At 40.5% G+C, this 14,597-nt stretch overlaps 1 protein-coding gene across 1 annotated transcript in view; it reads left to right on the top strand.

Moving 5' to 3' along the window:
* The window catches only part of SLC9A6 (solute carrier family 9 member A6), a 36,045-nt gene that overhangs the window by 6,009 nt on the left and 15,439 nt on the right, over nucleotides 1–14,597 (top strand). The window contains exons 2-7 of the mRNA XM_048863822.2: nucleotides 2,760–2,959; nucleotides 3,325–3,402; nucleotides 4,475–4,551; nucleotides 6,385–6,497; nucleotides 9,319–9,424; nucleotides 14,182–14,323. Coding sequence (XP_048719779.1) covers nucleotides 2,760–2,959; nucleotides 3,325–3,402; nucleotides 4,475–4,551; nucleotides 6,385–6,497; nucleotides 9,319–9,424; nucleotides 14,182–14,323 — 716 coding nt within the window. The remainder of the gene's footprint in view (nucleotides 1–2,759; nucleotides 2,960–3,324; nucleotides 3,403–4,474; nucleotides 4,552–6,384; nucleotides 6,498–9,318; nucleotides 9,425–14,181; nucleotides 14,324–14,597) is intronic.

The following is a 14,597-nucleotide window of genomic DNA, read 5'->3' as shown; positions in this document are numbered from 1 at the left end:
TTGATGGTCTTTGTGCTTCACACAGATGCTTAAAACGACGCTCTCACAACCCAGGCATCAAAAATCTAAGATCATTACAGCTGTGTTCATAGACAGCACATGATCTTAATTTTAAACCCTAGCTCAGAAATATTCAGAAACACCTAAAAAGCCTATGGGCTTCCACTGTTTGTTGAAAGGTAAATGTGATGAAAACACTTAGCTTTAGCATCTTGTTTCAAAATGATCCACTTAGTCTACCATCCTCGCCGTTAAACTTTCCATGTCCTTTCTTCTGTGTCAGCAGGCTCCCCACCATCAATCTCCAGGCCAGATTTAGGGAGAGGTTTTTATAAGTGTTGCCAAACTAAAACATTAAACCCTCTCTGATTGTGGCGTCACCAGAGTGGAGCTCCAAGCCAGCAATCTTTGCCTGAGATTTTATACTATTCTCAGCAATGGTAAGAAGTAGTAACACATATACATGGTACAGAGAGTGAGAGCTGACTGTGTGGTTCGAAAGCTTGTTTCTTTCACCAGCAGAAGTTGGTCCAGTAAAAGATATTCCTTCACCCACTTTGTATCTCTGAAATTTATTGCCATCTAGGGATTTATGCCTGGCACTTCAAACTAATGCTGTCTTGTAGCCACAAGATTTCTGTTGAGAGGGTCAGTTACACCTAAAACCAATGCAAGGCAAACGGAAAGGTGTGTCCCATGTTTCAGTATTCATCTTCAGTGTAACACTGGACCATTGTCAAAACAGATCTATTTTGGGCATAGCCACATTGTCCCTCCCTAATAGGTAAATCTGAATGACAAATCTGCATTTAGAAGTGAGGCTGTGTCACCCAGTGGTTCAGACCCAGGGTGCTTGAGCTCTCATTCTGGTGTTGATTTGTGTATGTGTATATTTTTTTACATACTATTTAGTGATTCCGTTTATAGTAAGGGGACTTATTTTTGCTCTTTAACATGCTGTCTTTCAGACTCTTCGCTCTGTTAACACACACAATATACAGTATCTTTAGGGTTCAGATGGTCGTCTTAGCAAACATTATAGGTTTATCCAGCACTTTCTGTCTCCTGCTTTCCATGGAACCAGAAATTTATTTGGCAGGAAAATGCAAGGAGCAACAGGTGTTGAGGAATTTTAACTTAGAAGCCAGTCTTGTTAAGGTGCCCCTAAATTGTTCATATGTGCACAGCGTCATGTACAGATCTGTTCGAGTTGGACTGAAAGCTGGACTGCAAAGTGCAGAAAGGCACCTGCTAGGAAACCAGCTTGATCAAATGAAGCACTGCTTTGCAAAGATTAAAAGACGTGGAGAAGCAGATGAAGAAAGACAAGATCCCTTAGAAATTCACAAAGCAAGGTGTCCTGTGGAGGGTATTATTAAGTCCTACCAGCTTTGAAATGTTAAAAATAATCCCTGAATGAACCTCCTGGGTTGTATTAAGGAGACTGAAACAAGGTTGATGGTTATTCTTACAGTTTCAAATATTCATGACAGTCCTAAAATCATCTCTTTCCAAGAAAATACATCCATTGTGCATACCAAGAAGAGCTTAACATCCCATACATCAGTCCAGTCAGATTTCTCTTTGGGTACTAGCTGTCGTGTACACTTGAAAAATCTGGAGCAGGGCAAAAACCTAACAAGAACTTCTTTATTCTGGGAGCCCCTCTTATTAATTCTCAGTCACTTTGCTTTTGTGGGTTAAGCTAGGCCTTTCAGTATAACTTTAATACTGGTGAGTTTGTGCAATAAGTAGCTCTTTAAGATCATCCTTATGCCAATGAAAAATTTGAAGACTCTTGTGTTCTTTGAGTGTTACGTAAACAATGAGTGTTTTCTCTATGAAAGGAATGCAGGGCCCTGTTCTTACTCTATGGCAAATATACCCCTCCCATCCCCTATGAACCAGCTGAGTCAATAACAACTCCTGAACTGGCAGCAGCAGAATGCTAGGTGCTTTCTGATCAGCTGGTTTGCAGTATTGTGGTTTTAGTGCACAGGCCTGCGATTTGTATAGTGCCCTTTCTTTGCAATACAGTTGACTGGCCAGGCGAAGGGAGTCTTAAACTCAACTCCACAGCATTCCTCTTCCTCATTTCCAGGTGCTACACTGCACTAAACACCTTCCTAATATGTTGGCAGGACTGATTTCCACCTAGAATTCTAGCAGTGATACTGCCCTTTTTTTTTTATCAACCTAGAAGAGACCTTTTATCCTGGATAGATATCTTTCAATCCTCTAAAGCTTTTATGGTGCCCTAACGTTGTAATACATATGTGTTCCTCACATTCTAAAAAGAATGCACAACAATCTCTGTGTATTTCCCCTCAGCAGTATAAGTATTTTATTCTTTTCTTTTATATAAATCTTTATAGTTTGGGAAGGCGTCATGGGAAATGGGGCAGTTTCTGTGTATGAACTGTTTATACATGGGAGTTTCCAGTCAGTGGGATGTATATGATTTGTCTGCCCACATCTGAGGTGTGTTTCCTGGATGTAATAGTTGCATCCTAAGAAATGCTAATTCTGTCCACCCTCGAGAGGCAGTGTGCTACCAATATGTGCATTCTGCAGGTCAGTATGCTAGGAAGAAGTTCTGATGAATTTTCTTTTTTAAAAGAGATTTGTGGTTTTACAGCTCTGAGAAGCTGGCAAGGAGCTAGCACAAATACAGAGTTTATCTTCCACATCTCCTGGTGGAATTTAGTTGGTTAATATTTACAGATGTTGCATGGCTAATGTTGTGTCTTTATTTCCAGGTGTGCTGATGGGCGTCATCCTTCGATATGGAATTCACGTTCCCAGCGACGTTAATAATGTGACCTTAAATTGCCAAGTGCAAACCAGTCCAGCTACTTTGTTAGTAAATGTTAGTGGGAAATATTATGAGTATACCCTGAAGGGGGAAATCAGCCCTCATGAACTTAATAACGTTCAAGATAATGAAATGCTGAGAAAGGTGAGCTGCTTATCGTTTGGAAACTTTGCATGGCATAGCTCTTGGCAAATGTCCAAGACAGGATTGTTAAATGGGCCCAATCCTGTCCCCTTCGCAGTTGATAGGAGTTTTGGTCTCAGCTGCAGCAGGGGCAGGATTTGGCGCAAACTGTAAACCAGAACGTTTAATCTTACTACAGTAGCTAATTATATTGTAAAAGCTACAAATTAAAGGATTGCACTTCATATTACTCTTGTTAGTCTTGTAGCTTTCATGCCAAACTGTCTTGTCTGATTATATATAAAATATGCAACATATTCTGATTACTGTGATTTCTTTTGTCTCTTGAAATCTTAATTTCAACAGATTTTATTCTTTTTAAACAGGTGACTTTTGATCCTGAAGTGTTTTTCAATATCTTACTCCCTCCAATTATATTTTATGCAGGATACAGCTTAAAAAGGGTATGTGTCATTGCATTTCATTTTATTTGAAGGTCGTAGGTATTTAAAATTCTTGTAGCTCTGGAAGTACGGTAATACTGAACAAACGTCAGCACGCCTCATTTGCAGTGCACAGTCCTACGTTCTGTCTTAGTTATTTCTAGAGCGGTCATTGCCAGAGTGACTAAGCAAAGGTTCTCATGCTGTCCTATACTGTGATGTGTGTGTATATATACAGAAAAAGGAGAAAAGCTTAAAAAATATAATTGTTGCTTGTATATTCTTTATCTGAAATCTCCAGTTTTTGTTCAAATTTGCACTCAGATGTGAGGGTGCTTGTTTGCTTGATCCCTGGTAAAATTTCTGTCTATTTCCCTCCCCAAAATACACAAGTATAAAGGATCAGGTATGGGAGTTCTCCTAAAAAAGCAACAAAGACTGGGGAAATGGAAACTATAGCCATGTTAGAATATTGTGTATGGGTCAGAGCTTTCTCATGGGATCCAGAAGTTATTGAGGCAATTGTTACCAAGGCTTACAAAAAGCAGAGTTAGGGGAACTCAGCATTTTGGCCTGGGTCACTGAGGAGAACATAAGCTTCCTCAGGAGTTCCCCAGGAGGCAGCAGTTACAAACCATTTACAAGCACTTAAATCAAATTAGGTCACGGTGAAGCTTTTTTTGCAGGTTTGAAATAAGCGACAGGTTCCTTGTCCTAGCCAAATCTCTGAAGTGCTAATATGTAAGGAAGGAAACATGAGCCTGTTTGGCTCATGTAAAAGGAAATAATCCTTCCAGGCTTGGAAATCCCCCAGTCTTCAGCATCAGCAATCTGCTAAACAAGCTGCTAAAAGCAAACAATTAGATCATTTTGATTTATTTATTAGTAGTAGTATTGTGGTAGCACCTAGGGGCCAGATCATGGATCAAGGTGCTGTACAAACACACTTTGATTGCCCCAAAGAATTTACAATCAAAGTATAAGATGAGATATTGACAACCCTTCCTTAATGTGTATGGTCTGAGGAACATACAAACCATTTGAATGCAAAGCATCAGTACAGCTGTAATGCAGTGTGTTTTTTCTCTTCTAGAGGCATTTCTTCAGAAACTTGGGGTCAATCCTAGCGTATGCTTTTCTTGGAACAGCTATCTCCTGTTTTGTGATAGGGTGAGTATTTGAAGTCCATCCACAGGTTTTGGCAATATAGAGGGCTTGTGCTCTGGTTGCTAGCTTGTGCCAACACTTCTATGGTGCTGTTACCTATGCTGGGTAGATTAAAGGTAGTATGGAGATGCCTACCCATTCTATAATCACATCTTCGCTTGCAGGGTAGACCTATCCTTGATGTGGAGTAAGATAGAGTGATATGATTTGAGCACAGGACTTAGAGCTAGAACTCCCGTGTTCTAATCCCAGCTCTGACCAGATACTCAACCTCCCTGTCTCAGTTTCTTTAAAGGAGGAATTAATACTATTTGCCTACCTTTCAGAGCTGTTGAAGATCAATTAGGGTCTGACAAATATTATACTGTAGTTCTTGGTTTCTAGTTACTACTGTAATAAATAGAATATTGATATAAAAATATTAAATTGGGTTTAAAAGGTTTCCAGAGATTTTCACAGGTCTTTAAATACCAGATATTACTTATGAGACTGGATCAGTGAAAGACTTGGTAGATATAAGTATCAAGTGAGGCACTGGTATGAAATATAGAGGGCCACACAAACTGCATAGCGGTATTTAAAAAAACAACACCACCCCAAACACCTGAACTGTAACAGTGTCTAAACTGAAAACTTGGCCTAAGAGTAAGAGGTTTCTACAAGCGTCGTTTTAGTGTGAGCAGTAAAAAAACCTCCCCGAGGGATTAAAGGCTTCGGGAGTTGCTTCAGGAGCAGTACGGAACGCTGCTGTGCTGTGATTCATTCTTCTGGTCCGTGGTAGGGCACAATGCTACTAGACTGGAGAAATGTAGCAGAAACCTACAAGATAATATCAACTTTTAAAAAATGAAATTACATATTTTAATTTTCTTTGCCTGAAAGATAGGGAAGTACCTCTGGGGTAGAAGGAGTTACTCTAAGTAACACAGGATTAGGCTATTGAAGTAATCAGTAGATTTTTTTTCTTCTTTCCAGGAATACCTTCCCTTTCCCCCACACATGCTGTGTTTGATCTAACCTGTGATTAGTGATGTGATGCCCTTTAGCTAGTAGGATACAATATGTGCATGTGTAGCAATAGCTGAAACAAATTTGTGTTTGAAAATGTCCCTTAGAATATTGCAAGAGAGCAGGAGAATTACTGTGATGTGTTAAATTGGCAAGTTAATGGGGCTTGGGTTTGCTCCCGGATATTGTTGGTTATGCCATGCTATGATTCTATTTAGTATTATTCATTTATATAGACAGAGGGAACTAATTCTTATTCTAAGTAGTAAAAAAGTGAGAATTACATAGGATGCTTTCAAGAGGAGATTGTGGAAGATCAAAGCAACCTCAGCCTCCATCTAGACTTGTCTTAAAAAAAGAGAGAGAGAAAAAGAAAGAGGCTTGATACAAAGTCAGTGAAAGGTCATTACATTGACCAGTCATATAAAACATTGTAGAAATTAAACCACTTGTGAGATGGAGCAGGTGCGATGGTCTGTGTTACACATTCCACAAGCTGCTGACATATTTATCCTTTCAAATTGTTCTGTATTAAGTAGCTTTATGCACGGAGTAGTTCAGATGTTAAATCCATGTGCTGCTAACCACATATACAGCACTGTGTATTGATTAAATGGGAGTTGAGGGCCCTTAGCGCTTTGCAGACTTGCTCCCGTCGATGAACACAGCCCAGCCGGTCAAACTCTGCCGTTCTTGTTTAATATAAATAAAATATTGTGTATTGAGGTAACTTTACGGGTTAAACCTGCAAATTCAAGCGAATTGCATTGTTAAAACAATATTCACAAGCTTTTCAAATATCCAGCTATGTCTCTGCTTATTCAACAGGTCGCTCATGTATGGATGTGTAGCATTGATGAAAGTAACCGGGCAACTTGGAGGAGATTTTTACTTTACGGACTGTCTGTTGTTTGGTGCCATAGTATCTGCTACTGACCCAGGTATATTGTGATCATTGTTTCTCCTCTCATGTTACCAAAGTATTGTTCTGTTTTGGGGGGGGAAGAGAGATGTGTGACTTATGGCATCTTTCCCTGAGTTTCGGAGTTTAAGCCAATTATGACTCATTTTTAGCGGTAAAATTGATCTCCATCAAGAAAAATAATATTTGAATTATATATAAAAGCTGCCCCCCTCCAAAGCCTTGTCCTCACATTGACATCATTGGGAGGCTTTCTGTCGATTTTACTGGGGTTTTTGTTCAGGCCCACAGTGAGTGTGGCAGATGTAAGCCCCTAGCACCCTATGCAAGCAATCAGTGCTGCCCAAAGTGTGTGAATTCAGGGTGTTTTCTTGGTATGTGCTAGACAATCTCTATCCTCAAAGTTTTGCATGGACAGATTTTTTGGTCTTAATCTAAAATATGAACTGACTCTATCTAACCATAACAAGAACAATGGCGATTATTTAAAAACAAAAACGTATTCCAGCCTGCTGAGCTCTTTAGATGTACAAAGTGCTATACAAATGCTAAATGTTGTTATATTTGAATGCAACAAGGTTTTTTTTGCTTGTTAACTGTCTTCATCACATTTGTACTCATCAGTATAATCTAACCTAAGAACAAAGAGCAAAAATGTGCCTTTTTTTTTTTTAAAAGTAGTAGAACTTGAATTTCTTCCATTGGTGCCTTACATCTCTGCAAATTTGAGTAAATCCTTCAGGGGTCTGAGACACTGCAGCCTAGCTCTGCCTCCTGAGTTATAGCCGTTCTTATGTGTCTACATGGCATCTGGGAGGGCGCCTCTCAGGGTATGTCTACGCTGCAAAGTTGTCGACAAAGCTTTTGTCTTTCACGGATACTTAATAAAGCCCCCCCACGAAAGACAAAAGTTTTGCAAAAGACACAAGTGGCAGTGTGAACGCAGCTTTGTCGGCAGGAGAGCGCTAACACCGCTCACAAGGCTGGCAGTATTTTGTCGGCAAAAGTGCTGACAAAGTACCGACAGTGTTTACACACGCTGACTTTTAGCGACAAAGCTGTGTCAACGCAGCCTTGTCGCTAAAAGCTGCGTGGTGTAGACGAGCCCTCAGTGCGGGTAGACAGACATTCGTTGGCTGTGCTTTAGTGCTCGACACTAAACATAGCAATGTGGCCACTGCGGCACAGGTGGGCTTATTTGGGGGGGCAGGCGGGATTGCATTCAGGTATGTAGCCTGTGCTGTTCTGGCCGTGCTGCTCTTTTTAGCAAGCCAGCTGGAGCTCGTGTCTACCTGTGCTGAGAAGCACCCTCCAAGATGTCATGTAGACATACCTGCGTAGACCTGTTTAAAAGCTGATATTGACATCCTGTGTTGTACAGACTGGGCAGATTTTGTGCATGTGCAATGCCTGTGTCTTTTTCTCAATCTGGACAATAAAATGAATGCCAATGGTTATTCTTGCCAGATGGCGTTTGATTCCTACTTCTGCATCTCACCCATCAATTACTTTCCTTTTAAAAAAAATAAAACAAAAAAAACCACCGCGGCATCCTAAAATAATAGTCCAAAACATAACCTTTTAGTATAGAGTAACTGCATTGTTTTGGATCGTTACTGTACAGTAGCGTAGTATTTTTCAATTTACTGTAAAAGTTGTGCCTGTACACTTAACACAGTCAAGTGACACTGACAGTTACCCCTTCGTAGAACACTTTAAAATAGGAACTCAAATCCTTTCCCAGCTTCTCCCAGTGTCTTTTGTGTTGTCCGTTTGTTGAGACTGTTAATTCTTTTGGCCAGGAATTGTCCGTTCTGTGTCTTCTGCAGCGCCAAGCACACCGTCAGTGCTTAACAAATGATTCTCTTTATGGCCCCCATTCAGGAAAGCAGTTAAGCACGTGCTTATTTCCAACTGACTTCAGTGGGACTTAAACACATGTTTAAAATGAAGTATCTGCATTAGCGGCTTTCTGGAATGGGCATGTTTTCTTGAACCGACCTGCTTTTGGTCATTGGGTCCTCTGCTGCTTCAGCCTGCATAAAATATTACGTGGATTTTAATCTCATGTCAATCAATGAATGCCTTTGTTTATGTGTAAGTGGGTTAAAGCCCCTTAAATATGCATATCTGAGTTTCTTGCCTTTCATATGGTAATTGTTTTAAAAGGGCTTTTAGAGCAATCACATTGCATTAGTCCAAGCCCATGTGACAAATGCCTCCGTGTGACTTTGTGTGACACAAGAGCAAGGATTACTGTGTATTACATCTTGCTTATTCTAGACATTCTTATGGTTCACATGAAACTGACCGTAAAACTTGGTGCATTTTCATGACCAACTTGGAGTCAAACAGTTGCAGAAACAATAGATCAAATTCCAATCTCTATTATACTGCTGGAAAACCAGAGTAACTGAAGGCAGAATTTGGCCCATTGTTTTGCTGTTTCCAAAATTCTAACACGTACTGGCACTTTCCTTGATGTTGGTTCATATTGATATTAACCAGCACTTCTAGGATCTTTTGATAAAATCAGGACTACTCCGAGGTTAAGGTCGAATTAAAAAAGGCCTCCAACAGGGGATAACTCTGCGTTATACAGGGGAGAAACAGATCCTTGTTCTGTATGTAAAAAATAACATAAACTGTAAAAAACACAAAGCTGAGGAGGCACAGGGCAGAGTAGCAAAGACTGCATGAAGCATTGCTACACTGAAAAGCAGACTAGTAAAATGTGAAGGAAGGCAGAATTCTAGAAAGGCCAAGTTTGCTTTAATATATATCTACATAAAGGAAGTAATGGCACCTTTTAAATGTCTCTCTATTTTTCTATTTGTCAGTGACTGTTCTTGCCATATTCCATGAGCTTCAGGTTGATGTTGAGCTGTATGCCCTTCTCTTTGGCGAAAGCGTCCTCAATGATGCCGTTGCCATAGTGCTGTCTTCGTAAGTGTGTTCTGTTTTTTTAATTGTTATGTATGTCACATGTGAGACTTTAAAAATCACCTGGTCTTGCATCAGAGAAAATAGAAATATCAATATTTATAATAATCAGAATTCATTACTAATCCTCCTAATACAATCCTCTGTATTAATCACCCTCTAATTAGCCTCACAATGAAAGACTGCTGCTGGGAATTGAAAGCAACACTGAGGCCATAATTACAGCTATTACAGTGCATGTTTTGGGGTTTTTTTTTGCCTATTGAGTGAGTCAATAGGAAATCTTAACACCCACCTGTAATGTGAAAAAGGAACAACACGTCTGCTCTTTTGCTGCGGGATCCTGCTAATGCCACTTACCGGTGAGATCACTCTCAAATAATTCTCCACCCACACACACTTGCTTTTCCTCTAGTGGAAATATTTGGGAAAGCAGTTGCTTCCTTTCACCTTCCACCTGCGATTGCATTGAGAAGAAGACAGTCATTGCAACTGTAGTTAATATCTGGACTGAGAGCACCAGTGCCAGAAATTCAGTGTCTCCCTAAATCAAGTGGATGCTTTCAAACTTTTCTGCATCTGTAACATAGTTTTCCTGCATATTCATTGTGTTTGTTGTCATGGAAGTTTTGTTTTGAAATATACAGTATTTGTGATCATGGCAGATTCTTTTATTGTTAAGGTTAACGCAGAAAATAATTTAGATCTTCTGAAATATTTGAGAACCCAGATTTGATAATTGTTCACATTTTAATTACAGTTTGTGGACCAACCCTGCACCTCATATCTGAGCAGTACTTACTAATTTGAATAGCCTATTGACATCGCTACGACTATTTGTATTAATCTCTCTTTGTTTTTATATTGGGTCCATCACCAGAGTATGTAAGTGTTGCATGATCCAGCCATGTGTAAGATGTGTCCCAGCATAAAACTGAACATGAAAGATGTGTGTTGCAAGGTTCTGGATGAGAGTAGGTGGATATGTTGCACATCACGATGAAATTCAGGGCTGGTCTACACATCCACTTGCCTATGTGAACCTAAATAACTAAATCAATTGTAATTCATCCCTTTTGTTGCAAGTTCTGTGTGTGGAGACTCATATCTCAGATTATGAGCATCCTCTTCTGATTAAATTAAATTGAAATAAAACAGTCTTATTCAGAAATCAGAGCATTCACTTGTACAACTTGCACCAGAATAAAAATGGTGTGAGCTACAACCCATTGCGTTATTTTGGTGCAAGTTTGTGTGTAGCCCTCCCCTTGAAATAGGGAGGAGTGACAAAGGTAGGAGTGTTTTAAGTGACCTAATACACATCCCCTTAGCAATAGTCCTGTAACCATGCTTAACAGATAAAAACACACTTTTAAAAATATACCATAGGGTTGTAAGTATAGAGTGCGTTACTGTAACTAGTTGATTACATTGAAGACCTAAATATATAATCTACAAGGATTTCTCTTTATGTGGATTTGATTCATGCCAGTTGCTCAGAGCGTACTGACCAGGGTTACCTACCTTTATTAAGTTAGCTACAGAAATCTCTTCCTTGACACAGAAAAATGAACTAATTTTTAAGTGCAACAGGAGAGTCAACTCTCAGTCTTGCTTGTTGTTGGAGATAATTACTGTGCTAGGAGTCCAAAGCGCTGATTTGTTGTCTCCCTTTACTGGGGTAGTTTCTGAATATTTAACAAAAAAGAAAAAGGCAAGACTTTGGAGACTGCTTAGGTGAAATTTGGGATTTGCACGTAGGCTTAGATCCTGCCTGCCCCAGCATCTCCAGGACAGCTTTCCCCCTCTGAGGGTTTGTCTATACTACAAGTGCTACCGTGGTACAGCTACAATGCTGCAGTTGTGCTGCTGTAGCATAGTGTGGATGCTTCCTACAGCGATGGAAGGGGTTGTCCCATTGCTGTAATTAATCCAGCTCTCTGAGAGGCACTAGCTAGCTGTGGACGGAAGAATTCTTTAGTCGACTTAGCAGCTTCTACACTGGGGGTTTGGTTGGCTTAAGTTTGTCACTCAGGAGTGTGACTTTTCCAGACCCCTGAGTGATGTAGCTCGGTCGACCAAAGTTGAAGTGTAGTAAAACCATTTCCAATCTCCCCTCAGGGGAATGAGTTGAATAGTTAGCTGTGTTGTGGTGCGTTTGCATTACCTACTTCGATTTCAGTCATTTCTTGCATGAAAGGTGCTTTGTAAAAGCAAATTCTATTCTGCTCTCACTTTCCTATTATCAGCAGCCACTGAAGTTAGACGTTTTAAAATCATCCAGTCTGCATACCTTGCATCCAGGTGTTTTGAAAGAGCCAATGAAGAAGCTCTCAGACCATTAATACTCATTTTCAATAAGTCTTGGAGCACAAGGAAGTTCCAAAGGACTAGAAGACAGCTAATGTTGTGCCAATATTTAAAAGGGGTAAACAGGCTGACCTGGGTAATTACAGGCCTGTCAACCTGATATCAATCCCAGGCAAAATAATGGAATGGCTGCTATGGGACTTGATTAATCAAGAATTAAAGGAGAGGGTAATATTGAATGCCAGTCAGCATAGGTTTATGGGTTTTATCTTTTTTTTGATGGGAGTGTAAGTTTGGTCGCTAAAGGTAATAGTGTTGATGTAAGATAGACTTCTGCATGGCATTTGACTTGGTACTGCACAACATTTTGATTCAGGAACTAGAACACATCACCCATTAATGGATTAAAAACTGGCTAACTGATAGGGCTCAAAATGTAATTGTAAAGGGAAAATCATACCGAGCAGTTGTGTCTGTAGTGCGGTCCCGCAGGGATCAGTTCTTGGCCATACTCCATTTAGCATGCCAATGACTTGGAAGAAGATATAAAATCACTACTGGTAAAGTCTGCAGATAACACAAAGATCGGGAGGTGGTAAATAATGAAGAGGGCAGGTCACTGATACAGAGCGAGCTGGGCACAAGCAAACAATACATGTTTCAGTATACCCAAATGTAAGGTCATATATCTAGGAACAAAGAATGCAGCCCATGCTTACGGAATGAGAGACTGTCCTGGGAAGCAGTGGCTCTGAAAACGATTTGGGTGTCATAGGGGATAATCAGCTGAACATGAGCTCCCAGTGTGATGCTGTGTCCAAAGGGGCTAATGCAGTCCTTGGATGCATAAACAGGGGACATTGAGTAAGAGGAGAGAAGTTATATTATCTCTTTGTTTGGCACTGGTGCAATCACTGCTGGAATACTGTGTGCAGCTATGGTGTTCCCAAATCAAGAGGGATGTTGAAAAATTGGAGAGGGCTCAGAGAAGATCCACAAGAATGATTAAAGGATTGGAGAACACTTTATAGCGAGAGACTTACAGAGCTCAGCCTGCTTAGCTTGTAAAAGAAAAGGTTAAGGTGTGACTTGATCAGTCTATAAGTAACTACAAGGGGAACAAGATTTTGGTAATAGAGGGCTCTTCGGTCTAGCAGAGGAACAAGATCCAATGGCTGGAAGCTGAAACTAGACAAATTCACACTAGAAATGAGCAAATTTTTAACAATGAAAGTAATTAACCACTGGCCCAACGTAGCAGGAGTGGTGATGGATTCTCCAACTCCGGACGTTTTAAAATCAAGACTGGATGTTTTTAAAAAGCGCTGCTTTAGTCCAACCACAGCTATTGGACTTGAAGCAGGAATTAATGCAGGGAAGTCCTATGGCCAATGTTATGCATGAGGTCAGACAAGATACAATCTGGCCTTAAAATCTATGCCTTCAGGGACAGCAAATGACAGTAGGGATAGTATGTTTGACTTGTATGTGCCCATCTCCATGTTGTCTGGGCATCGTAGATAGATGCAGCATCCTGTTAAGTTAAACTTCACACAGTGGGCATCACAAACAGCCCTCCTTCATGTACCCCTCCCATGCCGCCAAACAATTTTAAATGAACTAATAATCATTCACAGCTTAGTGTCCAAAAAGGTGGCTTGCACCAGGATGAGGAGAGTGTCACTAAATTTGGGATATTGCATATCATCAGAAGGAGCAAGTTTCACAGTTGCGAGCCTCCCTGGAAACTTCTCATGGCCAGTCCCCAAAAGTGAACATTTGGGCTTGTTGGTAAATGTGCCTTGGCTGTTCCCAGGTGTCATGGTGCTCTTTAGGGAGTTAGGGTCCAAGAGAAGGTGGGTCATAAGGGGCACTATAGTTTAGAATCAGTACCTTGAATTGTACCCAGAACAGATGGGAAACCAGCATAGTTCACAGAGCACAGGTGTAATATGCTCTCACTACCCACTCCAGGAAACAGGTGGGCTGCTACATTCTGGACTATGCTGAAATGCCAGCATGGGCTTCAAGGGTAGCCCCAAGTAGAGCATATTTTAGCAGAGTGGCATGGAAATGGCAAAAGCATGGATGACTGTGGTGAGGGGTCAGTATCCTCATGGAATGGCTCCTGCCTCCTGGCTACCTGCGGGTTACAAACAGTAGAATAAACCTCCTCAAAACCCAATAGAATAGGTGGGTCCAAAAGTACCTGTTACAGTGAGAGCTTGATTTGATTCCTCAAGTTGGTGCAATGTGTGCTGAGAAGTCAGGTGCAGTCACAGCATGGCTTCAACACACTACTTGAAGTCCCCTTTTTGCCTTTTAGCCCATGTTTCTCCATCTTTTCAAGATCGTCATCAGTAGAAGCCATGGCAACAGCCATTAGATTAACATGCAAATCCACACAGCTTTCTTATCCTTCCAAACTAAGAAGTGTTCATTTCTTCCAGTTCAATCGTAGCATACCAGCCAGCTGGCGACAACAGCCACACGTTCGATGTCACAGCAATGTTTAAGTCCATTGGCATCTTCCTTGGGATATTCAGTGGTTCTTTTGCAATGGGAGCTGCTACAGGAGTAGTCACTGCTTTAATATCCTTTTCACTGGTATTTCAGAAAGTGTATTCCATGCTGTTAGAATGTGTTTCATATAAGCATAAGCCTTTATGATTTTCTGTTCTACTTTAACGAAAGCTACTAAAGCTGTGTGATTAGAGGGAAGCCATGTAATGTTACCAATTGTATAGAACATGGTCTGATTTCCTTACAATGCGCAGTTTCTTTCTACATCACAAACATTATATCATTGGGATAGTTAATATAGACCACTTAATTTTATTTGAAGGAGATTTCAGATACTACCCAT

This window comes from Caretta caretta, chromosome 9 (genome assembly GCF_965140235.1).
Source record: "Caretta caretta isolate rCarCar2 chromosome 9, rCarCar1.hap1, whole genome shotgun sequence".
In the NCBI taxonomy this organism is placed as follows: Eukaryota; Metazoa; Chordata; order Testudines; family Cheloniidae; genus Caretta; species Caretta caretta.
This window is presented reverse-complemented; position numbering and strand designations above follow the sequence as displayed.